The sequence below is a fragment of the Magallana gigas genome, chromosome 2, assembly GCF_963853765.1.
Source record: "Magallana gigas chromosome 2, xbMagGiga1.1, whole genome shotgun sequence".
In the NCBI taxonomy this organism is placed as follows: Eukaryota; Metazoa; Mollusca; class Bivalvia; order Ostreida; family Ostreidae; genus Magallana; species Magallana gigas.
Genome location: NC_088854.1, coordinates 59,944,343 through 59,969,543, shown reverse-complemented (window position 1 = coordinate 59,969,543; position 25,201 = coordinate 59,944,343). Strand labels below are relative to the sequence as shown.

The following is a 25,201-nucleotide window of genomic DNA, read 5'->3' as shown; positions in this document are numbered from 1 at the left end:
TAGTGCATTGTGACGTACATGTACAAACCAGTTATATACGTATAGCCTTTCCCTCTCGAAAAAATATAACAAGTCTTGACCTTCCACCCAGTTTTGTATAATAAGATAATCAATTAGCTGTCAATATCACTTGATATATTGACATTCAAAAGAATGCATTACTTTCCTGGAAAAAATTAAAAGTTTTTTAAACTTTCATATCATTGTTACGTGGTCGAATTTAGCTTTGTAATATACAGCATAAAGGTAACCTAAACAAACCAAATTCTTTGATAGATACTACCGGTATTACCAAGTTGTATTGGTGATTTTATCAAGAGCATTTCAGGAAACCTACAGTAAAACAATTTGACTGTGATTTAAAACTTCTTTGGACGGGGTCATATATATCGCCACGGACGAAAATTCAACACAATTATTACAACAAAAAAAAAAAAATACGGCGGGTGCGATCGGTAAGCAGAGGATGCTCACTCTTCCTAGGCACCTTATCCTACCTCTTTCTTTTTTGAGGTCTTTGTTGCTCTGCTTTGAATTTGTATTTCTTTTTATGGATTTTTGAGATGGTTGACGGTTTGTTATTGTCATTTTTGGGAGTTGATTTTAATCAACTCTCCCATGCAGTTACTATCACCGCTGACAATACTTAGGTCTTGAAAATAATCGATAAATTCGATGTAATGTACGCTGAAACATTTTTAAAAGGAAACTTATTTATAAAGACCTTGGAAATAGTCAGATTTTAAATAGTACGAACAATTTAGAAGAAGTTTTTTGCAGTCGTAGCAGTCGTATGTATTCCTACGCCAGAGTTCAATATAGTCTCGTTCAACCATCGACTGTCTCCGAACGTCTCCGACAAGCAGAGAGTCACTCTCTAGAGTATTTAGAGGTCCCATCATCAAGCTATCACGTGACCTGGCATCTCTTACTTGTCGGAGATTAACGGAGATAGCCGAGCATTTGATTGAACGAGACTAAAGTTCATTATTGGTTGGACCCATACAATTTTTGAAAAATTTCTAATACCGATACATAATTTGATGAAATCAATTCTATTTTTAAATATTACACAACATGATTCATAGGGGTTTTCTCGAAATTCTTGTCGGAAAAGTCCGAGAATTCATATTATAAAAATGGGCGTATTTCAAATACAGGTTATAATTACTACTTACTAATTACTACAAGCAAATTAAATATCGATGATTTTAAGATAAATAATAATCGATAAAATCAACTCCCGTCAGTAAATCAGTACTTTGATTTCATGAAGCCCTCACCTGAGCCTCTGCACATATATACGGAGGATAGTCTTATATAAGTTTGATATAAACACAATGCTATGCGATTTTGTGCATGATAATCGGTTGTCCCACATATCAATGTTAAAATTACATATTGATTTGTCAAAGCACTCGATATGTTCATTTTATATAACAAAAAACAAAAAAATAAAACAAAAAACAAAACAAGAAATTCTTGGTATCAGACTGCCATCGCGTTAACAGAGCAAACATTTGCAAATATGTCATCAGAAAAACCTTCATCTTCATGATTTGGCGGTTCCATGACAGCTGTTTGCAGAGATAGATAGCGAAAGAAGTTTAACCGTACTCAACAAATGATCATTCACCTCTCGTTTTATTGCGTCTATAAGAGACTGAAAAACTGTCTCTTGTCTTCTAGGAACGTTTTTTTTTTCATCTTCTGAGATGTCCACTGTACAGTGCCCAATCCTATCTCCGGAAGCTTGAAGGACTTCTTCATGTAGATATTTGATATTATTAGAGCTTGTTTGATCTTGAAAATCTTCAATTTCTTTCAAGACTGCAGCAATTTTATCGTGTATACCAGAACAGAAACGAAAATGTCGTTTTGTGACCTCATTGGTGATGTCTGCTAAAGTGGAAAAGATTGTCTCCTCTAGCGTGTACCAGTCCTTTGGTTTGCAGTTCATCCCTATGACGTCAGTATCGTGTTCTGCTGTTCCATCAGATTTTATCTGCCAACCAAAAGTCTGGCAATCTGTTTTCAAGTCATCTAAGGCTTGTTTGATAGCCTGTCGAACCGAGGAAATCTTGGCTTTATGCAAGCAGAGCCGATGTAATTCTTCCATTTCTTCTTGTAGCTGTTCGTTAATTTCGATGTAAATCTTATGGCAGTCGTTCGTAGTATCGGCTTCTAACAACTGTATTGACTTTTTTTGCATGTTTTATGGTGTTTCAATCTTTACCCAATTCTCATGACAGGCTCCACATGTCTCAAATACAGGTACATGACAACAGCCTAGTCCTGAAAAGATTAAAAGTAATAACGACTAATATCAGAATTAAAATAATAACGATATGACGATAAATCTATTTACCCTTAATGGCAAAATGCAGGCAATGAATACTGATTGAAGTTGGTTATGCTGGTTGCTCATGAAAAGAGGAATTATAACTATATTTAAGGTCTCCCGTTTTAACGGAAGACGTTATCGTTTTTCTATACGTCTTTTTCTCTTGTAGCCAAGGTTGTGCAAAAGTTTTCTTGGAAATGGCTCGACTGATTTGCATGAAATTTTATTGGTTTGATAATATTTTGAACCTTATCAGAAATCGGTATTTGTTGATAATATCATTTCGAAAGATATAGCATGCACACTTTCAGTGCTGGGAGACGAAAGATTGCAAATAAGACTTTTCTTATTCATTTTAAGCATAAATAAACAGTTCCTAACGATTAAATCATTTATTTGAGGTTTAAAACTGGAATTTTCACTTCAACATTCAAAATGTAAACAAACGCTTTGTTTACATAGCGAGGAATTGTAAGCTCTGTAACTCGCTTATAACTCAACAAATGACACTCAAATTTTGGTTGCCTATTAAAAATGCCTCACTGAAGCATTGTAAACATTAATATCGAAAAAAAAAAATTGACCAAAATCGTGACCATGCCCCTTGAAGGGTTTGCAGACTTTGAATTAGCTTATTTACACCAGCCTCTGAGATATTTATACAATACATTGCAGGATGTGTTTTAGACCCATGGATTTTATGTTGTTCACTGGTTCGTTAAAACTGAACGAAGAAAACTGTTTCTTAAGGATTGTAGCCTTAGATGTATTGTCTGAATACGTCCGTCGCTTGCTTTTAATAGTGCTATCCCGATACGATTCTTGTTCTTGCTGGTGATGAATCCCCAGAATTGCTTTGGATTGGATGTACAGTATGATGAAATGGTTTATACTAGTACTAGTATATTCGTTTTATGCTTTCTTGCATGCATCTCTGGTCTGAGCTTTTAGATAATGGTAACTTCTTATATCCTTAGAATTTTTCGTTGATTTTGCCTTGTTGAATTATTTCTTCTTTCTCAGTGGCAAATACCACGGTTTATCCATTGTTGTTTAAACCTGCTGCTTGTCATCTTTGGTTGTACGGATGATTCAAGGATGTTGTTGAGTGTGGTAATTATGTTGTTCCATATTCCTTCTTTTGACAATGAAAAATCACAGTTGTTAAAAAAACTAGTTCATTCATTCATTGAATTCTGACTTCATTTTTTTAACAGTTTTCTTCCATCGATAGATCTTACGTTTTACAACTGTTTCTAGTTTTGCCACAGCTGTTGCATCGTGATCTGATAAACATGGCATGGGGGTGCATCAGTTGACAAGATTCGGTCGGTTCGATAAAAACATTTCCAGTGTATCGCTTGGATGAAAAGGGAAGGTCACGATCTGCTCCAAACCACAATACACTATTGCCATATCGATCAAAGCTAATTTTGCACATACCAGTACAGTTAGTATAAGTTGGGAAGAAACCTAACATATTATTGATATCAATCTTACAGTCTCGTCATTTTGTATTAAATGAAAATAATTTAATTCTGGTTGTAACGCGCTTTCTGATTTGCTAAAAAATAATTTTATATTGTAAAAAGAATGTTGCCTACGTCATAGTAAGACTAACGTCAAAAATGTATTAATCCGCCTGACGTTATGTTTGAATTTTGTACAATTTGATGTCATTTTAAATGTTAAATGACTGTTTCTATCTACAATTGATAGAAAAAATATTAAATTATAAGGAATGAATTCAATATTTTTTAGTTTTATACGATATAAAATGGTTTGGGACAGTTTATGCTTTTTTATAAACCGCGAATGAATTCAATATTTTTTAGTTTTATACGATATAAAATGGTTTGGGGCAGTTTACGCTTTTTTATAAACCGCGAAAAATATTGAATTCATTCCTTAAAGAAATGAAGAGAAAAAATATAACAGTTAAATATCTATAAAGATATTTAAATTGTCAAGCCATTAAATTAAAAAAAAAAGAAACTATACACCTACAAGTTTGGGGAGAGGGGGCATAAATAGAACGTATATTTAGCATGCAAAAAGAAACAAATTACTATTACATGTATATTAGAAAACAAAACCTATGAACCAGCGAATAAAGAATCAGAAAACAAAAAAGGAACAAAAGAAAAATGAAATGTAACGTTCACAGATTTGATCAAATTAAAGACATGCAAATTACAAATGTCAATCACACTGATCAGTTCTCTCAAATGTAAAGCTCGGTTTTGGTGTGGAGCAAATCTGTAGAATATATATGTGTTTTGTTAGATCTTTTTAAGACTAAGAAACATTCTCTCTCTCTCTCTCTCTCTCTCTCTCTCTCTCTCTCTCTCTCTCTCAACCTTTCTCTTAAGTCAATTGATAATGGGTGACATTGTTGACCATGATACAAGTCCGTCCTGCTGCGCTCACCCAAACAGTTGCATCGTAAAACATGTTATAATGTCTCCATATAAAAAGGGCGCAGTCCGCCCTTCTTTGATAGATACTTCCTAAAGTATGGTAAAAATGTGTCTACAGTGTACATACAGCAGAGCTCGCTTTAAAGTGGGTTTAAACCTTTTTTCCGATGAAGTCAAAGTAAAACGTAACCCCACAAACGATAACGATGACAAATTAATACCATAAAAACCCTCATCTTAGCCATCTGCACATATCTGCAAAAAACAGTCATTTATAAATTTGACTAACGTTTTTTAATTTTATATTTTAAACAAAATATAAAGCGTATTATCTGCTATTTTACTTAGGACACCTTTTTGAACACTAATCATTAAACTTACCTTCTGAGGATGTTCCCACACAATGCATCGATAATCTCCCATACCAACATTAAAATAACATATTGATTTGTCAATACATTCAGCGGGTACATCTTATGTAACATAAAAATTAGCACGATTTTTTTTTTAGATCAGACTGTCAATACCTTAGCATATCAAATTTTGAATATACAATTATCAGACAAATCTTTAACCCAGCATCCCAATTAACTGAAAATCTAAAATCTTCTCTAGCAACCGATCTGGACATGCCCAATTTTTGAGAGGTTTACTCTATGAGTTTTGCTAAAAAGCTGCTTTATCTTTGAAAAATATCAAAATGTATCCAAACAATGTCTACCGTTATCTTAGAATGCCTTGTATGACAATTTTTTTTTATTTTCAGTTTAATATCTACAACGTCTTCCGGTTGGTTGCAAACAACCTTTATTAATCTGTGAAACGTCCTAAAAAAGGCGATAAAGGGTCGGCCCCCAAAGTATTCTTTTTTAGGTAACATCATTTAGATCAGCTTATAATACGAAATGTTTCCGTATTACAAGATTTTTCATTTGACATCATGCAAGGCAAAGGAGCTGACACTTCAAATGAGGGGCCTAGAGGGCTATTAAATCGTCTAAAAATATTTGTTTGGTCTATTATATAGAAATGATAATGTTTCTCTCACTGTTATTTCTATATTTAGTACAAATATTAATACTTTATATTTTAAGGGACGAAATACACATAAAAACACATAAGTGAATTCCACTTACTGTTCACGTTTCCTATGAATCTGTAAGTGAAAATGTGATAATTATTGGCTTAGCCCTTTGAGCGGTCAGAATTTGAAACATATTAGCATTAAAGGGCAAATACATCGTTAGTGCATCGTTTGATGATCGAGTTTACTTTGAGGAACAAAAAAGGTTGCCATACAAGCTGAATAAGCTTTATTTAGCTTACAAAACCCCTTACTGAAATTTAAATTTTCACTGATTTTCATATATATACATGTTACCATTAAGCCTCGTTTCTATACTCTCAGTTTAACATCATTTAAGTTTATTTTACACAGGAAGGTGGATTTCGGTATATATTGCACTAGACAGGAAACAGTATACTTTGTATAAGTATACGCTATAATTTTTAAGATGTTTAACGGTGTGACCGATCCATTGGATGGCGAAACCAAAATTAAGATAACATTTTCACTAACATTCATTGGAAACGAGCAGAGATCGATCTGGCTATTCTTGTTTAGCGCACAAACATTCGCTAAGTAATAAGAAATAACACCAATTTTGAAATTGACCAGTGCTTTTCGGCCATCATTGGTCATCGTATAAAAATAATATTGATACTCAACCCTTTTTGAAAACAAAATAGATCAAAATAGATAGGCCTCTTGTTAATGACAAGTCAGAAAAAACAATATTTATAGATTTTCCATTCTTAATATTATGGTATTAAAAATATTTTCCCCCAAAATGCTTTTCTTGATTCAACAATTTTTGTATCATTTGTCCAACTGTAAAATTAATTTCGTTTTATACCTTACAGTTTACCTTTTGTATTTTTTGTGGTTAAACCAAGCCATATTGGTTAATTATGGAAAGATAGTAAAAAATCGAGTAAATATGTATATCAATAAAACAATTCAAAATGTTCTCTGACATGTCAATATTTCTTCAGAATCATTTAAACAAATTGTCATGAGAATGAGATGCAGCAACGTTAGCCATAGCTGTAGGTCTGTAGCTCCCGGTCTGAAAAAATTGGGATGGACAACCTGGGAGCTATGTACCTCCCAAAATAAAAATTTGCAATTTATGGCGCACAAAACTGCGCTAGTTTTGGACTGATTATTCTTATTTTTATACGAATTCTGAAAATTATAATTAAATTCTTCAGCCAATTTAGTACAGAGACATGTATCGTTATCACTTGCCTCAGACTTTCTCTTAAACACGCAAACCGACCGCGGATATATCAGGAGCAGGTATAGTGATGATAGTTGTAGTAAAAAGTCTGAGGAATCTTTTGAAATCGAATATTTGTATAAATGAGTTCAAAAATAAGGTAAATCGGTCCAAAATCTAAGCATTTTTTCAAAATTGCAGATTTTTACAATTGGAGACACTGTAGCTCCCAGGTCGTCCATCCGAATTTTTTCAGGGCGGCAGACCTGCAGCTACCTGGGCCAAGGTTTACCCTAGATTCTTTTGCCCAGACAAGCAGTGAGGTGTATTCACTATTTCATCTCTATCCAGGTCAGACGCTTAGAAATCATCGTATATGTACGTATGAACTCAACATAACTTCAAGTGTTCACCCAGTATAATGTAATAACAATATGAAATAAGGACATTTATTTGTCTTGTCGTCGAGGTGACTATTTCCACTGAACTTTCAAATAGGTAAGAACAATGCATTGACCGTGACCTTTGGTTGAGACCCAATACCTTGACCTTTGCTAAATACTAGTATCATATACACATCCGGTTTGGTTTAATTTCGCTAAGGCATAGGATGAACCTCTGCCATTCAGTTAACTGAAATGTGACTGAACGGTAACTGAATGGCATAGCTGTGTCATTCAGTCACCTTTCCAGAGCTTTCAGTTAACATTCAGTTGACTGAATGGCAGTGGTTCATCCTGTGAGGGCTTTTGGATTGTTTAAGTTGCCGATGGAAATGACGTTACACCATTGGAAGAGAAAAATGATACCAAAATAACGTTCCTTTTGATAGCTTAATATTTAAAAACAAAGTCGAGTAAAAAATAAACAGCAAATTGGATGAGTACAATGTGTCGTGGAAACAATGCGGACATCAATATTCCAACGACTTTTTTTAATGATCATTTTGGCCATGGTAATTTTTTTCTTTCCAAACTATCATCAAAGGCTAATATCAATCACATTAAAATTGCCAATCATATTGAACACGGGCAGAAATACACACATTTAATTTTTTGACGTTTCGTCACAGGTAAGTGATTTCAATATTTGTTGTCTTATTTTATCCTTGCTATCGATGAAAAGACATATCAGTTACGAAAAGTTGAAAATTTTATATTTTATTTCGTAATTTTCAAATTATTTTATTTATCAGAGTGAACACTTAAAAGTTTTAATGAGTGTATAGGATACACCTTTCCCTATTGTCACAGATAGTTCATACTAGTAATCTGATATTGGATTAGCATCATTTATTTGATTTAATTGAAGTTTTTGTTCTTAAATTAGATTGGATTGAATAGCTCCAAATTTCATTGGACAGCATTCCGACCGTTTAATAGTTTCCCTTTACATCTCTGAAAATATGTTCGAAATGTTTTCTTTATAATTGTAAAGTCTGTATTAAATGCAGAGGTGCCTGCAGTACAGTTCACGAGACTTGCATCAAGACGAGTCCAAGTTGTTTTATGCATCTAGTATGTTATTTCAAGCATATGTGTCTGCTTTGTATACAAACTAATAAAAAACTAATAATAAACTAATTTTCTTTTTCTTTTTATGTATAAAATGGTTTACTTGCTCATTTTGAATGATTGATTAAAATTTGAATGTTAAGAGTCATGTTATAAGAGAGATATAGAGGAAAAAATCATTGTTAGTAAACAAAGCTCGAGTCTTATATTTGTTTACAAATAATGTAAAATATGAAATTAACATGTTTTTAGCAAATAAGTCGTGGGGAAACAAGGTAAACTAGTCCAATGTGTTCATAGATAATATGACATTTGATTGAGAATAAAACACATATGTAAACCATAACAAAGCTCGGGCTTTATTTACAAAACAGAGATTTTCAAACTCTGTATCTTGCTTATAACTCAATATTTAACATTCAAATTTTTGACAAAGCATTAAAAGTACCCATATTAACCATTTTAAACATTAAAATTAGAAAAATAAAATTTTTAATTTTGAGCTAAAATCGTGTCCAAGTCCCTTTAAGCCTCCTTAAAACTGTGATGTTCTATATATCCACGAAAATTTATACCCTTGAATATTAATTAAACCTCAGTTTATTATGTAAAAATTAAGCAACATTCGGTATAATATATATAGTCTGTTTCATAATTGATGCTTTGACTAGGTCAGGCGCGGATCCAAAAATTTTCCCTAGAGGCAACTTAACATATTCAAATAAAGGTGTTATACTCTCTCTGTTTTTCTTTCCTTTTTCTCGTTTGTGTTGGTTGGTTCCTTCTTTTTCCACTTATTCAGGAAGATTTAACAAAGTAAAATCTTTTTTCAATTACAAGAACCATGATTCGAAAAAAGGACAATAACCACGAAGCACCTTTTCCCTGCGATTTTGACTGGAAATCTGTAAAAATAAAACCATGCGATCTAAATTTAAATAACAATGACATTCGCAGTGGTGCTTTGAATAGGAATTGTTCTCACCGTAAAAGAATTACACAATGAGAGGAACGTAATAAATAGGAGTTCAGTTCGATGCTCAGAGAGCAAAATATCAAAGCATTTAAGGTCAGACGACACGTTCCTCAATTTTAGATAACTTTTTCCAGGAATTTGTTAATGGTTTACTACTACTTTGACAAGCTTTCTTGCAAAAAATTAGGGTACCTCACCAGGCATTTCTGCAAAATACTAGAGTATGCAATTTCCTATATAATCTTCTTGAAAATACACTTGAATTGCTGATATAAAAATAAATAAACCTACAGCAGAGCGAAACTCACAATATTATAACTATATCTCCGCCGGGGCGGCGCTTTGAACTCACGACCTTTAGAACCTATACGCTGCTGGCAGTAAGCGGCTACGGTTTTAACCACTCAACCATCTAGACATATAACCAAATCCAAGTAAATTTTGATCATTTTTAAAGTAATTATAAAATTAATATTTTTTGTTGGAACTCTTCATTACGAGGAGATACAAAAAAGATTCTCGAGGAACGTGTCGTCTGACCTTAAACGTTGAATACTACTCACAAATCACTGCAAACAGAATGTAGGTTTTAAAAACACGATCTAAGTAAATTCAATTAAAAAAGAAAAAAACTAATGACAATAAAGAAAAAAATATACAACTAATCTAGTATTAAGCCAAAAAGCATTTAAACTTTGTTAAAAACAATGAGCGTGGAACAAACACGTCCAAAGGCTAAACGTCACGTGACTTTCAAATGACCGTTATTTTAAAGAATAATTGACAACTATAGATGAACTAAAAGAATGTTTTCTTCTTTTCCCCAAAATAATTTATGATAAGCTTCCTGGAGAATGGGCTGAAGTTCTTGTCATTCGATCTTTTTAAACTAAATCATGTCTTTGCATATACAGATGAAATAGGAAGACTTAAAGTGCATTGTCATTCTTTTTTCGTTAAGAAAGATCTGCGAAATATCATTGAAAATTATTTTATTCAACAAAACACCTGAATGAAGAAAAATCAAGATAAAAAATTCATTCATCTTTTAATTAGCATAATATGAAAGCAGAACTTTACTTGAATAAAAAGCGTATATCAGTTTGGCACAGGAAAAATCTAGATTATTATATTATGTAGTATATCTGTCCATTGGGGTGAACATGTACATGGACCACCTGTTGTTGTAGCATGTAAAACTTTTGTTCGTTATGATTATTCACAAAGTCTAGTAAAGTATCCAAAGTATGATCGATATGATCTCTGTAACAATGATCCTAGATTCAGTAAATCGTATTTTGTTTCTGTTTGAGCACATATTTTTCGTCTAAAATGGGTTGGAAAAATAGAATAGGTTAGACTCTATAAACATAGCTAAAATATGATCTATTATGCAGATATACCAAATAAATCTCAAAAATTCAATCATTATGCAAAAACATTATGATATCACAACTATCAAAAACAAGGATGTAGAGAGACAACCCAAGTAAAACAAGAACACAAACAATTTGATCGTCAACCTCACTTTGTTCTTGACAAAATATGTAAAACGTTTGTTCAGTCTAACTCGATAATTTCATTCTTGCTCTGTCTCACGTTATGCATGACTAGTCTGTCCTGTAGGTACTGAAACGCCGCAAAGAAGTTGGTCAGCGAACAGTCATGAACGCCTCCCAGCATGCACTGCGGCTTAAAGTCCACCACCAAGTACATCTGAATAAAAAGACGTTTGAAATCACGTTCATCAAGGTACGTGAGCAAAACGATAAGTAAAGTGAGTAGTTCGTCACAGCAGCCCATGAAATCCTGAAGCGAGGCTGCAGACTTCAGAGCCGACACCTGGTTCCCGACAAAGCGGTAAGTTTTGGTGATCATCTTCAGTTTCCCAGTAATGGTGGTTTCCCTCACAAGGGAGTGAACCAAATCTAGTCCAGGCTGTAGAATGTCGTACAGACTTCCTCCTTCTTGGACCTCCGGGGTTTTTACGGAGGTGCAATGTTCCCCGTAAGACGGCGGTAAGTTCGTCGACTCCTCATAAGATGGAGGACCCACATTGAAAGGCGTCTGAAAGTCGCCGTTGGTTTTGGGTGGCGATTCGTCAACCATACCTTTCGGGTGGGTCAGCTCCGTGTCCTCCCCTGGACTGGGATGCACACACACCTCGAACTCCGGGCAATCGTCAAGTTCCCCGCACTCTCTCTTCGCACGACGGTAGAGTTCATCGATTGGCATCTTCCCAATTGACAAGAGACTCAGCCCGGAAGTGATAGAATGCACACTCGCCATGGACACAGTTTCGGTCGGACGTTTGACTTCTGTAACGTGAACGGAAGCGGAAGGGTCATTCAGACAGCGTATCCACGGTTCGTCAATACCTAACTCCTCGAAAGACATATCCTTGGTTTTGTTGAACACATTAACACATATTCTACCGTACGTTTTATCATACAACGATTCTAAGGGTTCCATGATTTTGTGACTGAGGTGGTTATGGTAACAAATGGCTATTTTTCCGCTGATATTTAATTTTGCCGCCCCATGACGGCTGTTTTCAGGGATGACTTGCGAAAGGAGTTCAACCGTACTCAACAAATGATCGTTTACCTCTCTTTTAATGGTGTCAATAAGTGACTGAAAAACTGTTTCTTGTCTTCTAGGAACGTGTTCTTCATCTTCTGGGATGTCCACTGTAGAGCGCCCAATCCTTGATCGCCGATCTCGGCTTCGTTCTCCTGACGCTAGAAGGTCTTCATGGACTTCTATGACTAGATATTCATCATCGTTTGAGCTTGTTTGATCTTGGAAAAGTTCACTTTCTTTCAAGGCTGAAGCAATTTTATCGTGTATACCCGAGCAGAAGCGAATATGTCGTTGAGTGACGTCATTGGTGACGTCTGCTAAAATGGAAGAGATCGTCTCTTCTAGCGTGTACCAGTCCTTTGGCTTGCAGTTCATCCCAATGACGTCAGTATCATGTTCGGCTGTTCCATCAGATTTCATCTGCCAACCAAAAGTCTGTCTTTCCGTCTTCAAATCATCCAAGGCTAGCTCAATAGCCTCTCGAACTGAGGAAATTTGGACCTTATGTAAGCAAAGTCGATGTATTTCCTCCTTTTCTTCTTGTAAACGTTCGTTTATCTCGATGTACACCTTTTGGAAGACGTTTGTTGTGTCCACTTTTGACGATCGTTTTGACTTTGTTGGCCTTTGTTTTGCTTGTTTTATGGTTTCTTGAACCAGTTTTGTTTTTTCCCATTTCTGATAACTTTCATCCCGTTCCTTCCGGACCAGACCAAGTTCTTCTGAAGTAGAATTTCTCAGCTTCAACTCATTGACTTTCCTTTGAATTATCTCAAATTCCTGCCAGGCATCTTCGACATCTTTTCCTATGTGTTTTTCAAACGCATGAAGAAATTTGGGATTACATGAAAGTATATGCACTACACTTGTGAAATCTTCGTTCTCCAGAATTGCCTTCCGTTGTTTGGACATCGAAGATTCCGTCAACTGCACAGCTTTGTCTTTCTTCAATATAATCTTGTCGATGCTTTGAAGTTGGTTTTGAACCCTGGCGAGGGCATTATGGAGATTAGTTATGTCGTCTGCTGTTAACGAGATAGATGGCATGATATAACAATGGAGTAACCGCAACAATTCAGTCTTATATTGTTCATTGCTCAGTTCTCTCTTTCTCATGCTGATTAACAACTGTCTTGTGGCTTCAAATATTTCCTGAGCTTTTGGGTCTAATTCACTGTAATCATAGTCTTCAAAAACCGACGCTTCAAAGTTTTTAGCTTTAATGACATTGTCGGGTTCACACAGAATGGACAAGTCCTCGATTTCTTCACTGATGCGGTCACCTGGTTTCACTCGAACACGACTCCATCGAACTTGGCGACGATCACAGTCAATCAAGATGGCGTCGATGATGAGGGATTTGAACCAGATGGCGGGCTCTAGCTGTAGATCGTTTCCCACGTCCCCAACCACTGGGCGGTACCCATCCTTCAGCACCACCCCAGACAGTAGCTCCAGCGAGTCCCCGTGTCTCAGGTACAGGTACATTGCGTCGGTCTAGTCCTACAAAACAACAGAAAAGAAACGACTCGCATCAGGATGAAAATATCATGTACATATTATCTACATGTATTATGGATCCTAGACCTCGTCATTGTCGATGCAACTGTAAACCCTTGTAGGCAAAATGCAATGAATACTGATTTTAAGTCGGGTATGAAAGTTGCTATGACACGATGAATTACCGATATAACGGAAACCCCTGTTTGATTATCACTTCTACAGAAAGTAGACATATTTTTCATATTAATAGGTTAAAAAATTACGACAACACATATTTCTTGGAAAAGAAGACTTGTAAAAATTTCTAGTGAAGAGTTTTAATAAAAACAATTCACGATTCGTTCATTCTAACTATTATATTCCTAAAAAGACGCGTTGTCCTTTCGTTATTTGATGGATACTTCTACCAAGTTTCGTTGAAAATGTCTCAGTAATTAGAGATAAAGCATTGTCGGAAACCCATGGTCTGTACGACTGATGAAAAAAAGAGCAATGGAAGAAACGAGAAAAGATACGACAGACAAATTAATAAGAAACGTTCATTTAATCCTGCTGCACTAGTGAGAGAGGGGCATTGATAAATACTTACTTATGCACCCATAATATGAAATATTCAAAAATTTCGTCGTCCATCCGAATTTTTTTTAGACCGGGAGTTAGACCTACAGCTACAAAATATATAGAAATATTTTATGCTGGTTTTTTCCACTACGGACACACTCTAGGCTATAAAAAAAAGAAACTAGCCCTCTGATATTATCCTTATATAATGCACTGCTCTCTTGTGCACAATAAACGACTCTTGTGTAGAATAATCGATTGTTCCCAATACCAACGATCGATCGATCGATTTGTCGAAACACTCTTTATCTTACTTTTTTATTTAGTATATATATTAGAATTGTCGAGCATACACTGTCATATAAAAGAAAGCAGACACCTGATCGTCTTGCGATCGAAGATCTCTCAAGCAATATTTTAATTTTATCATAAACACAGAGCAGTAAACTTTTTAGACTTTTTAACACTAACAAATTGACATATATCTAGATTCCTTTGGTTAATTAATTCAGTGTGGGGTCGTGCGACCTCTCGGACTTCCCGAAGCGGCCTCTATCCGATCTCTCAGCAATGTGAGGACAGTCAATTCACGTGGAACCTTCCTTGTTTACAGCCGCTCATTGCTTTGATTTGTGTGTAAACATTCATGCATACTGTTACATTACCCTATACCATTGAAGTGCAGTGTGTTACGGCGTGCTGATTTAATTAAGCTGCCTAGCCTTCATGATATACAAAAAAAAAAATATAGCGAAACGCATTTTCGACGCGATGCACAGTGCACATACATATGCAGTTTTCACATGAGGGGGCGGGTGGGGGATACCAGTGATGTAGTTTCCATTGGAATCAGTAAATAATTGATAATAGTCATCAATAAAGTCACGCTTTCATATTCTATTTTGAATAGTACGTTCTATCTACCATTATCTTGTTCAATGAAATGACATACAATTTGTTTTCAAAACAAAAGTACCGAGGTGTCAAAGGTAGCTTTAGGTTGTTCCCCGCCTGATCTCAGTCAACATCGATTGTGGATGTTTTTACATGAGTCAGATAATGGCCAGTCATTAACATAATTCATTAAGATTGCCGGGTATATAAACTGTACAAAGCCTATATACTCACCCCTCACTCCTTGTGGAGACTGTACATGTCACACTTCCGATCCATCGGGATTAGAAAACATTAACGGATTAAGTGCCATCAACGTGTGGTTATTTTTAGATTTCGTTACATTCGAACCTGTAGGTAATAGAAACTAAATCCAGCTACTAAACAGGGAAAACCATTTATATATAAAATATCACGCCATAATTACACAGATTGACTCGTTAATTGTTCCGGGTAAGAATATTTAAGAGTCCGATTTATATATAAATATTTGTTTTCTTGTGAACGGAAGGGATATCGAGCCCGATTTAGAAATATTTTGAGAGAGAGAGAGAGAGAGAGAGAGGAGAGAGAGAGAGAGAGAGAGAGAGAGAGAGAGAGAGAGAGAGTGTTACCTTTGGATTGCTCAAGAGATCTGTTTATATGACACATAAGTCTGACACAAATGCACTGTATGTATTTTTAAAGTAGGCCTACATATATAAATAGGATCGCCTGGTTGAATTATTTAGTGTTTATTTAGACAGTAGTAGGCTTGTCACTTAGTGTACAGTTTAATTGTTCTTCCGTCTCTTATCTGATAGTACTTGTACAGCTGACAATTAATAATCAGTCCCATGCTCCATCTATATTTTCCAATCATACGAACTAAACTGTAGAAATAATTAAAGTGTCACGTGAAATATCACTACCGCCCGGATGTATACAAAATATACATGATTTTAAACATTTCCATATATAGATCTTAGTCAACAGATGTTTTTGCCTTTTCTAAAGTAAAACCCAAGTGTTTGTACTTTTTATTGTGAATTAAAAAAAAATGAAAAGAAATAAAAGAATTGCAAAGTTCACTTAAACTGTGTCGATCTGAAGTGTTAAGAAAACATTAGTTGAATCGTCCAAAAGAAAAAAAATAATAAATCAAATGTATCTCGTAATTATGTGAGTAGATCTAGGCACGGTGCCTAATTGTTTTTTTTTAGACATACATTTTTTTTTGGTTGAGGATATATATTTTATACTGAAAATCCTTGATACTGAAATTCCCTGTTACGAATAATGTTTACATTGCGGAAATCCGAAACGAACACTGCGCACAAACAAAAACATATTAAAACCCCTGAAGACACGCGTAGGATTACGTCAAAAGCCATAAGGAAATGTTTGGGCTGTTCATATGATTTTTAGTGGGGTTATAATTCCTTTCTTCCTTTCTAGATCTACAAAAATTAAATGCATGTTTACCAGCTACCAGCTTATATAATATTTTAACATGCGCAGATCTAGAGGGGTGTCGGGGGTCCAAACCCCCACCCCTGCAAAATTCAAATTACTATAAATTTAATTTGCAATAAAGAATTACAAAAAAATGCCTCGGAAACGCAAATAACAGTCGGACCCCCTCCCCCTTTGAAATAATTTTCTGGTTTCACGCATGTTTTATTGTGCCTGGTTGGCCGAGGGTGGGGGTGCGGGTGGACAGGTGGGAATCAATTCTATACCGAAGCCTTGTTATGCATTTTTGCAAACTATAAGCTCAATATTGCTTTATTTACTCGCAAATTATAATAAAAGCAATAACTTTATTATGCTTTTAGACAATACTTTCCTTTATTTTTAAAAATTGGAACATTCCCTTATAATAGTGACCATGCTGATCCACATGAATTATTTATGAATAAATTGAAACTGAAACTGTGTCATATACTTATTTGCTTCCAGATCAAATTTACATACCTGCATGAAGACATGTGATATCCTTTCACTTTTTTTTTCAAGGGGTTTCCGTGCATTTTTTTGTACCAGGAATGAATAAATAAATGAAATCTCTCTCTCTCTCTCTCTCTCTCTCTCTCTCTCTCTCTCTCTCTCTCTCTCTCTCTCTCTCTCTTTCTCTCTCTCTGGGTAATCGTGAGAGAATAGAAAATGATTCTTTGAGTTTTTCGCATTCATTTTATTTTTCAATAATTTTTGCTGTATTTTTCTTTGCAAGATAACTACAGCAATTCTATGCGGAATACGATTATATAAAATCAACTTAGAAGTGTGTCAAACTCCCCAGCTACATGCTCCGTATTAGTTTTACAAATAATAGTGGCTCCATTTTCTTCAGAATTTTTTGTACAGTCTCCCATATGTTAAAAATATATATGTTTCAATGTTTGGATTCCTTTGTTGCTCAATTCTTTCTGACCCCAAGGAATCGCGGTTTGAATTTAATAGAAAGCGCTCCATACTTCCTTGTTTGAATGAGTTACATGTAATTGTGTCCATTTTATTAAAATTCAACGAGATGTTTTGTAACACTTCATAACGCCACTAACCCCTTGTGACCCCACTTTTTTGTCCTTAGAAGTCACGATGGTACAAACATGAAAACAAGTTCGATCTATTTATGCTTTGCATCAAGTTTGGTTGAAATGACCCAGCGACTAATTCGGTAAAAAATAAAATGCGTAAAATCACACAACGGACAACATTGTCTATTGTGTGAACAGACGACACACAAATCAAAATCGGCGATCGGATGAGTCCTGTCGATCCATGGCCCTCTTGAAAGTCGTTAATAAAAAGATTTAATGTTTTTATTAACAATTCAGTATTTGGCTCATCTATTATTATTTTTAAATGCACCAGTTTAAAATTTAGATAAATATCTAAACGGTCATTGAAACAGATGCGCCTATATCATGCTTTATTATGCTTTGATTTAAATTACTTTTAAAATTATTTATTTTAACGTCGGGATCGGTATTCAACAAGATGACCAAGCTCATTCGGATCACGCTCGCCCTTTTCCGTTGGTTGCAGTGACGGAAATGGCCGAGTAGTTACGATTGGACCAAAGCTGTGAATATTTTTTTTAGTTTAGAGATGTGGTAAACTATTTCCCTGTAAGTACTAGCAAAAGTGTATTCAGATAGTAAATAATGTTAAGACAATGTAGGAGTAAAAATCTATCATGGCTTCACAAATTGTTTGATTACAATACTTAAAGAGTGAGCAAAAAATAAAGATACTGACAACAATGTCGAGAAATTTCGGGCTGCGTATAAAAAGAAATAACAAACACTACAAATTTGATATATAATCATTTATGTATGCTTATTTTTTTTTTGTTCATTCATAGATATTTTAAGGATGTAAACGAGTGATCAAACACAACTTTCATTATGGATAAAATGTCGACAGAGAATAAGGATGAAGATGAACTGAGCATCCCCCGTGCAGCTCTGAACAAAATGATAAAGGAACTCATACCAAACATACGCGTGGCAAACGACGCCCGCGAACTTATCCTTAACTGCTGCACTGAGTTTATTCACTTAGTTTCTTCTGAGGCAAATGAAATCTGCAACAAGCAAAGCAAGAAAACAATTTCCCCCGAACACATCATTGCAGGTAAAGAAAGAAATGTTGTGTAATGCCAGGGACCTATATATTAACGGTATCGGGTGCGTTCGCCCTATCCACATGTTCGCCATAGTCCGTTCGCTCTAGGTCCCTTCGCTCTAATTATCGTTCGCCCAAATAATCGTTCGCCTTTAACCTTGATCGCTCCTTGTTTATGAATAAACAATATTATAAATTATTTCATTTACGTTTAACTTAAAACTTGTTAACTTTTATTGATTATTGGTATATAATATGTTTTTCCTTCATCAAAAATGACGTTACTGGTATACGTTAATTGTAAGATTTTATTGCCGTACATTGTCGATAACCGTCTTCTTGTTTTTAGAATGATTCGCTTGGTGTTTTTAAACAATTAAAAAATTTGAGACTTTAATTGGCTCATTCAGAAGCCTAGCAGATGATTATCACCTATTCTATCTTTTTTAAACTACTGTCAACCATGGTGATTATTATGTAGAAGTAGAAAGGTCGGAATTGTTTTCATTAATTATAAATGTATCTTTCAAAATGGTTAAATTGACCAGAATACACAAAAATATATAAATTAATTAATCCTTTATGAAATTAAGGCGAACGGACACAGTGCGAACGGCGTCAAGAGCGAACGGACCTAGGGCGAACGAAAACTAGAGCGAACGGCGTCAAGGGCGAACGCGTTTTAGAGCGAACGAACAGCCAATCAAAATATATTAACAGTATTGATCCCTGATAATGCTGTTATCTCTTACCGAATGTTTTCTTTTGGTAAAAGCTTCTGCATCCGAATCCAAGCTAAAGCATCTCATTATAAACCTCTACCATACTACACATTCTACAGTGACTTCAAATGTGAATTGCTAAATCGAAACATTACATGTCATTAGTCAGGGATATACATGTATATACCTTTAAGTTACATTTGCTCTTTTGGCAAATGAACCCAAACATTCACCTGTATAAATGATTTGAAGAGTTCTATTCTAATCTATACAACCATAATTTATCATTATTTATGATCTTCATTTTAATACTTAACAATTATTTTCAATGTTACTATTATTATAATTTGTAAGTGAAGCTCAGAAACAACTGAAAACAAAAATGATAATTTTTTTCTTGATTTCTTATTGCCCCATATTGGATGTACCTGGTAATAAAATCTAAATATTGTACCCGAATTTCATGTTTATACACTGCAATGCTACTCATTTTGCTTCTAAAATTATTCAAACTTGGTTTAAGCACTTGATCACCTTGGGTTTGGGAATTACAAAGAAGACGCTGAAGCAGTTTTGGAAGAGACAAAAGCTGTAGCTGCCAAGAAAAGACGAGGAAGTTCCCGCCTGGAAAATCTAGGAATTCCCGAGGAAGAGCTGCTCCGACAACAGCAGGAACTGTTTGCCAAGGTCTGTATCTTATGTAGAGTCTCAAAAGTTCTCACTGACATGTATCTTTGGTTAAAATGACTTGAATAGCATATGAATTAATATTGTTTTTTTAAAGATTCTTTTCTTTTGTTCTTTACTCTTTCATCCAGACATATTTGTAATTCCTATCTTTATTCTTTAGAACCTATAAGTTTTTTGCTTTCCCAAAGTATGTAAACAGACAGAAAATTAACATTTCTCTGACTATAGGGATGTGTATATATGTACCTTATTAGGAATTATGACAGGGCAATTTTCATGGATTTTGTAGGTATCCTTCATTCATAAATAGTATAGCCTTAACAAATTATGGAATCTGGGATCTCTGTTTTTTATACATATAATTTATACTTGTAGTGTTTTCACAAAATGACATTGCAATTGAACCTGTTAAAAAAACTTTCAGCCCACAAATATACATGTATAAAAAATGCTATTTGTAATATTTATTAGATGTTTTTACACCTACATGTATAGATATATGTAAATAATGTTTTTACACCTACATGTATATACATATTTAAATTATGTTTTTACTCCTACATGTATATACATATTTAAATATTGTTTTTACACCTACGTGTATATACATATTTAAATAATGTTTTTACACCTACATGTATATACATATGTAAATAATGTTTTTATCCTTTTGTTCCCATGGTTTCAGGCCAAACAAGAACAGGCTCTTTTAGAGCAGCAGCAATGGCTCCAGACCCAGCAAGCTTTGCAGCAACAGCAGCTTCAGCTGCCACAGCAACCTGACAGCAACGAAGATGACTACTCCTAGCAACACGCCAGCTACAGGTGGTGCTAAGGCTAGCAACAAGTGTGAGGGCATACTAGAACAATTCAAGGGGGGTCCTTGGTGTTTTTTTCAATAAATGATGTTACTAAATTAAAGTACATTGTATGTATCCAAGAAATGAAATTTTAAGAACAATTTTGTTGTCACTTAGTTTTCTTTTTCCAAAGAGTTTCACTCTCAAAATGGTTTTTCTCATTCTATTGTTTGTTCTGCAAGTGAAAAATTAGCCATTTTATGTAATAAAATTTATTTGTGTTCAAGATAAGACACGAATGAAATAAACAGTGATAGAAAGAAGTGGTTTTTGTTCAGTTTGTTAAAGGGGCATGGTCACGATTTTGGTCAAAAATTATTTGTCCGATTTTAATGTTTACAATTGTTCAGTAAGGCATTTTTAATAGGCAACTAAAATTTGAGTATCACCTGTTAAGTTATAAACGAGTTACAGAGCTTACAGTTCTTTGCTATGTAAACAAAGCTTTTGTTTACATTTTGAATGTTGAAGTTAAATTCCAGTTTTAGACCTGAAATGATTGTTTTAAACGGTAGAAACTGTTTATTTAAGATTAAAATGAAAAAGAACAACAAAAATTTTGTTTACATTTTGAATGTTGAAGTAAAAATACCATTTTTATACCCTAAAATGAGTGTTAAACGTTAGAAACTCTTTATTTATTCTTAAAATGAATAAGAAGATAGACAAATCAGCTTGAAAATGATTTTTTACTGGTATGTTGAACATATGTAAACAAAAACAGGGCACGAGCATTGTTTACATGACAAAGAATTGTGAGCCTTGGATCTGGCTAAAAACTCTACGCCTGACTCTCAAATTTCACATGATCATTAGAAATACATTCCTAAAGCATCGTAAATAATAAAAACAGTAAAATTGAATTTGACCATAATCGTGACCATGCCCCTTTAAATTATCTTTAAATATGTCAGAACCATAAAGCATTAAATCTTCAGGATCAATCTCTCTAAAGTCTCACTTCCAGGAGCTTAGTCTTGCTTACCCTAGACTCTTGCCCTCGAGACTTGACTTGTGTGAGAGACTTTCGTACGAGTCAAGTCTTGAGAGTAAGAGTCTGGGGTAAGTGAGACTAACACCAATAAGACAACCATTCTTTAATCTTGGTGACTTAGACATCCTAGCAAACCATGGTTTTTATGCCCAATCCTCTACCTTTTTCATCTGGGAGAGATTTATGTGTACTCGTAATAGTGGCTTGAGACGGTGGCCTGAAGTTAGTCGCGTGATCTTATATAACATTGATCTCAAGGTCTTCAAATATTTTAGAGAAAGTATTTTTATGTTATTACTCTTTTCTTGTTGTAAGAAGTTGGTCGACTCAGTTTAAACAAATGCACCCACCTATTTTTCCAAACTATTGTAATATTGTCGTTGGTTCTTCAGTGACATGGTTGTACTCCGAGTTGACAGAAAAGGAAGCGAGATGTATGATTAGCAAAAATCTGATAAAAATGTAGAGAAAGGAATGTAGGTATATAAGTAATGGAAGAGCTTAGACTACAGCTATATGAATAGGAAAAACAGAAGCATGTATATGTAATGAGAAGATAAACAAGAGGCCCATGGGCCACATCGCTCACCTGAACAGCAGTTCCTTGTAACATTACATTTCGTAGCATATGCTTTTTCTATTTTAAACATTGAACCCCTTTCTGGGGACCCAGTTATGGTCCGAGGTTTATGGTTGGCTTGAACAACATAAATAGTAACATAGGAATGAAAATGTGAAGCACTGCGGTGGGACCACACGTACACAACCTGAAAAACTGAACATAGCAGAGTTCCACTTCAAGAGGAATAACTCTCAGACTGTACAGAACACAAGAAAGATAACTCTTGGTTCCACTACATTGGAGTTTACACAATTTGAGGATTCTTGCATAGTAATCTCACAAACTGTAGCATTATAGTTCTCGAGAAAAACTTTTTAAAAACATTTTCAATATATCTTTCTATGTTAAACTTTGAACCCCTCTTGGGGCCACAGTATTAGTCCAGTGCTAAAGTTTTAATTATTTGGAATCTACATTATTTAAGGATTCTTGCCTAGTTATCTCACAAGCTGAAGCATTATAGTTCCCTAGAAAAAGATTTTTCAACATTTTCCCTCTATATTTCTATGCTAAACTTTGAACACCTCTTGGGGGCCCCAGTATTAGATTGAGATCACGGCTTTTATAATTTCGAATCTACACTACTTGAGGGTGCTGACGTAGTTATCTGACAAATTGATGCATTGTAGTTCTCGAAAAGAAGATTTTTAAACATTTTCCATATATACCGGTACTTCTACATTTAACTTTAAACCCATCTTGGGTCTCTAGTATTAGTCCAGGGGTCACTATTTTTAAACTGTCGAACCTTCATTATCCAAGGTTGTATGCATGATAGTAATCTCACAAATTGAAGCATTGTAGTTCTCGAGAAGAAGATTTTTTAACATGTTACCTTTATATTTCTTTAATAAATTTTGACCCCATCTTGGGGCCCCAGTATTGGTCCGGGGGTCACGATTTTACCAATTAGGAATCTACATAAGCGAAGGATGCATGCATAGAAATTCCACAAACTAAAACATTGTAGTTCTTGAGAAGAAAATTTTTAAACTTTTCCTTTATGTTTTTTAAAATGTTTAAATTTTGAACCCTTCTTGGTGCCCATCAATTGTCCGGGAGTTACAATTTTTTGAATCTACATTATTTAAGGATGTACATGTATGCATAGTAATATCCCAAACAGTTGCACTATAGTTCTTGAGAAGAAGATTTTAAAACATTTTCCTACATATGTTAAAATCTAAACCCCTACTGGGGCCCCACTTTTTGTTTGGGGGTCACGATTTTTACAATCTTCACTATGTATACAACCTTTTGTGTATGTATTGGCATTTTTGGTGAAGTGGTTCTTGAGAAGAAAATTTTTAAACATTTTTCATATGTAGTTCTATGTTAAACTTTGAACCCCGCCTGGGGCCCCAGTCTTGGTCCGAGGGTCACGATTTCTACAATTTAGAATCTTCATTATACATACAAGCTTTTGTGTAAATATTGGCATTTCTGGTGCAGTGGTTCTTGAGAAGAAGATTTTTTAAACATTTTCCTAAGGTATTTCTATGTTAAACTTTGAACCCCGCCTGGGGCCCCAGTCTTGGTCCGAGGGGCACGATTTTTACAATTTTAAATCTTCACTATATATACAAGCTTTTGTGTAAATATTGGCATTTCTGGTGCAGTGGTTCTTGAGAAGAAGATTTTTTAACATTTTCCTATGTATTTCTATGTTAAACTTTGAACCCCGCCTGGGGCCCCAGTTTTGGTCCGAGGGTCACGATTTTTACAATTTAGAATCTTCACTATGTATACAAGCTTTTATGTAAATATTGGCATTTCTGGTGCAGTGGTTCTTGAGAAGAAGATTTTTAAAAAATTTTCCTATGTATTTCTATGTTAAACTTTGAACCCCGCCTGGGGCCCCAGTTTTGGTCCGAGGGTCACGATTTTTACAATTTAGAATCTTTACTATATATACAAGTTTTTGTGTAAATATTGGCATTTCTGGTGCAGTGGTTCTTGAGAAGAACATTTTTTAAACATTTTCCATATGTTGTTCTATGTTAAACTTTGAACCCCGCCTGGGGCCCCAGTTTTGGTCCGAGGGTCACCATTTTTACAATTTAGAATCTTCACTATATATAAAAGCTTTTGTGTAAATATTGGCATTTCTGGTGCAGTGGTTCTTGAGAAGAAGATTTTTAAAACATTTTCCTATGTATTTCTATGTTAAACTTTGAACCCCGCCTGGGGCCCCAGTTTTGGTCCGAGGGTCACGATTTTTACAATTTAGAATCTTCACTATATATACAAGCTTTTGTGTAAATATTGGCATTTCTGGTGCCGTGGTTCTTGAGAAGAAGATTTTTAAAGACATGCACCCTAAACCTACTGTTTCGCAATTATCTCCCTTTTGAAAAGGGCTTTGCCCTTTATTTTAACAATTTATAACCCCCTTTCCATAAGGATGCTTTGTACCAAATTTGGTTAAATTTGGCCCAGTGGTTTTTGAGAAGTTGAAAATGTGAAAAGTTTACAGACGGACGGACAGACGGACGGACGGACGGACGGACGACGGACAACGGGTGATCAGAAAAGCTCACTTGAACCTTCGGTTCAGGTGAGCTAAAAAGTGGAAATATCTCATTAAGTAGATAAAAGATAAATGATAAAAGAACGTTGGATTT

The 25,201-nt window shown here is 34.9% G+C and overlaps 2 protein-coding genes across 4 annotated transcripts; one reads left to right on the top strand and one right to left on the bottom strand.

Annotated features, from left to right (window-relative positions):
- Positions 1-10,567: 10,567 nt before the first annotated feature.
- Positions 10,568-15,845, bottom strand: LOC105348451 (centromere-associated protein E). Of its 3 annotated transcripts, XM_011457867.4 has the most exons (3): positions 15,692-15,845; positions 15,312-15,428; positions 10,568-13,622 (listed from the first exon to the last, which is right to left on the bottom strand). In XM_011457867.4, exon 3 carries the CDS (start codon positions 13,605-13,607, stop codon positions 11,097-11,099), a length of 2,511 nt encoding a protein of 836 aa, XP_011456169.3. In that variant the 5' UTR covers positions 13,608-13,622; positions 15,312-15,428; positions 15,692-15,845; the 3' UTR covers positions 10,568-11,096. The 3 variants fall into 3 exon arrangements, with proteins under 3 accessions (XP_011456169.3, XP_034303389.2, XP_065933640.1); XM_034447498.2 differs by lacking the exon at positions 15,312-15,428 and having other exon boundaries at positions 15,692-15,712; XM_066077568.1 differs by lacking the exons at positions 15,312-15,428; positions 15,692-15,845 and adding an exon at positions 14,212-14,357.
- Positions 15,846-18,035: 2,190 nt separating this feature from the next.
- LOC105348452 (protein Dr1) lies at positions 18,036-20,996 on the top strand. Its single transcript, XM_011457868.4, has 4 exons — positions 18,036-18,190; positions 18,427-18,698; positions 19,935-20,098; positions 20,790-20,996. Exons 2-4 carry the CDS (start codon positions 18,470-18,472, stop codon positions 20,907-20,909), a joined length of 513 nt encoding a protein of 170 aa, XP_011456170.1. The 5' UTR covers positions 18,036-18,190; positions 18,427-18,469; the 3' UTR covers positions 20,910-20,996.
- Positions 20,997-25,201: the final 4,205 nt, after the last annotated feature.